This window comes from Lagenorhynchus albirostris, chromosome 9, assembly GCF_949774975.1.
Source record: "Lagenorhynchus albirostris chromosome 9, mLagAlb1.1, whole genome shotgun sequence".
In the NCBI taxonomy this organism is placed as follows: domain Eukaryota; kingdom Metazoa; phylum Chordata; class Mammalia; order Artiodactyla; family Delphinidae; genus Lagenorhynchus; species Lagenorhynchus albirostris.
This window is the reverse complement of record NC_083103.1, coordinates 93,512,671-93,514,978: the sequence shown is the minus strand read 5'-3', so window position 1 is coordinate 93,514,978 and position 2,308 is coordinate 93,512,671. Positions and strand designations below refer to the sequence as shown.

Below are 2,308 nucleotides of genomic sequence, written 5' to 3'. Positions count from 1 at the left end.
CTGGAAAGAAAGACAGACATACCTCAGGTTCATCAGGAAAGACGGAGGGAAGGAGGGGAGAGAGCGCTGTTAAGGTTCAACAGGTCTAAGGGATGTTTACTGAGTCAGAAAAGCTCACTGGGGGACTGGAAGGGCTGCTTCACTGGCTTTTACCGCCAGAAGAGTCTTCAGAGCAGGTGAACCTGATCTTGTTTTACAGGGAACATTAACAATCAGCTAATGACAGTGAGAAGCTGCTTCCTGCTGACTGTCTACAGACTTGCTCCTTCTTGCCATCTATTTAGCCTGAGATGAGCTTCCATCTCCTAATACCCATTGCCCTCAAATCTTATTCAGGATTTTCCCTTACCAAGAATTTAGATATAAATTCAGTTTCTACCTCTTAGAAAAACAAAATGAACAAAACAAAATAGTAAAAAAAAAAAAATCATCCCTGGTGCTAAGAGATTTAACTCTGTCTGGTACCATCATAAAAGACAGGAATAACTTGTCAGTTTGTGAAGCTAATCTCTAATAGGTCAGCCTTCCAACTATTTTATTAATGGAGTTACTAATCTCATATTCAGGTTCCCTATTCCATTCCTCTCATCTAAGCAAAGTCTCTTGGAAATGGTACGTCTGAAACAATGGTTAGATATGTATATCTTATTGTCAATTTTCCAAGGCAGCGACTATCGGTGTTCTAGTATGAACTGTTTACCCAGTCCAGTCCCCTACAGGGAATGGGGTAGAAGGAAGCTGGGAGAGCCTAGCTGCCAGTATTCTGAATTCTGCTGACATTTAAGCCACGGTTTACTGAAACCTTATGTTTAGATATTAATGATGAGCGTCAACACTGTACAATGTTCAAGAAAATTAAACGATCTCAGCTGTCAAAAAGAAAGAGTGGAAAAAAGAGGAAGGCATGCAGCACCCACCTCCTTGTGCAGCACATGGGTGCATGCCATTGGGTGCAGCTCACTGGGCTGGACAAGTTTCTGGCACATTAGACACAGTTTACAGGTGGCTGGAGCCTGTACAGCAGAGGAGGGACAGTCAAAAGAGTAAGGAACCTCTGGGCCTCCTTGCCTTATATGCCCATGATTCCATCTACTCTTTCCATGTAGCAAAAAGATTTTACACCAAAAGAAAGAAAAGTTCCAATACAGAGTACCTGCATTTTCCCAGCTGGGGCTGTCAACAACCCAGCTGAGGAGATGACGGCTTCTTCCTGCGCTCCACCTATAAACCCACTCCCTCCTCACCCCCAGCTTCTCCACATCCCAGTTTTCAAAGAATAGAGTCTTACATGTGAAGACCTCCCAGGATATGAAACTTGGGCAGAAGGCAAGAACATTGGGGTACTGATTTGGGCCAATGGAGCAGGGAACAGGGCCCGGATCCGACCAAGGGGCTGTGGGCAGAAACGTTGTCACAGTGAGGGAGGAACATCTGAGAAACAGGGCATTTAACAAAGAGAAGTCATTCATTTCCCAGCGCAGCAAAGGAAGAAAGCAGGCCAGATACCCCTGGCTGCAATGCTTCTTCCCACCCCAAATATTTCTGAAATCTACCTCTTCCCCAACATCTCAGCAGGTCTGAGTTCCCCGCCAAGTAGCTTTTCTTACCTGAGTACTTGCTGCCACCCGCTCGTGCTCTGCCAGTCGCGCAGCTACAAGCTGGATCAGCTCCTCCATGGTCAGACCTGCCATGGTGGTACGTGCTGTCTTGATCTGCTGAAGAATGTTGGTCATCTGGGCCCTAAGAAAGAAAAATGTTGAGGGGGAGAGATTCTATACTACACTCATGAGGAATATCTATGAAACCTCTCCTATTTTAACCCATAAACATTTCTCTGAAAAACACTTTTAAAATTAATCCTTAAAGATACTTACTTATTGCATTGTGGAAACCGAGTAAGCAGCTTCTCCAGAATCTTCTCCAGTTTGTCTACTGGTTGGGGCCGGGTAGTTTCAGTAGAAGCCTTAACACCACCCAAGCCTGGGGGAGGTGGGATGGAGGCGGCAGGGGGCACGTGTGGACCATGGGGGCCGACAAGGGAACCCAAGCCAGGGCTATTTCTCCCATGGGAGCCAGGAAGGGGTGGGGAAGGCTGGTTGGGCTGGGAAAGGGCAGGGTTCAGGATCGGGAAAGACAAGGAACGGGGATCTGCACTGGGCATAACCATGGGCATTGTGACCTGCCCAATGGAGAAAGGCATCCGAGGAGCCAGAGAGGGACTGGGTTGAAACACCTGAAGCATGAAGTCTGTCTGCAGAGGGGACGAGGTGGAAGACAAGTGGGAGAGAAAGAAAATGAAAGTTTAGGA

The 2,308-nt window shown here is 46.9% G+C and overlaps 1 protein-coding gene across 5 annotated transcripts in view; it reads right to left on the bottom strand.

Annotated features, from left to right (window-relative positions):
* Positions 1–2,308, bottom strand: part of RNF214 (ring finger protein 214) — a 57,830-nt gene that overhangs the window by 8,086 nt on the left and 47,436 nt on the right. For 3 of the 5 annotated variants that reach the window (XM_060160450.1, XM_060160449.1, XM_060160454.1), the window contains 4 exons: positions 1,875–2,251; positions 1,608–1,740; positions 1,289–1,393; positions 918–1,013 (listed from right to left, as the gene is read on the bottom strand). In XM_060160450.1, coding sequence (XP_060016433.1) covers positions 918–1,013; positions 1,289–1,393; positions 1,608–1,740; positions 1,875–2,251 — 711 coding nt within the window. The remainder of the gene's footprint in view (positions 1–917; positions 1,014–1,288; positions 1,394–1,607; positions 1,741–1,874; positions 2,252–2,308) is intronic. The other 2 variants (XM_060160451.1, XM_060160452.1) reach the window with 2 other exon arrangements.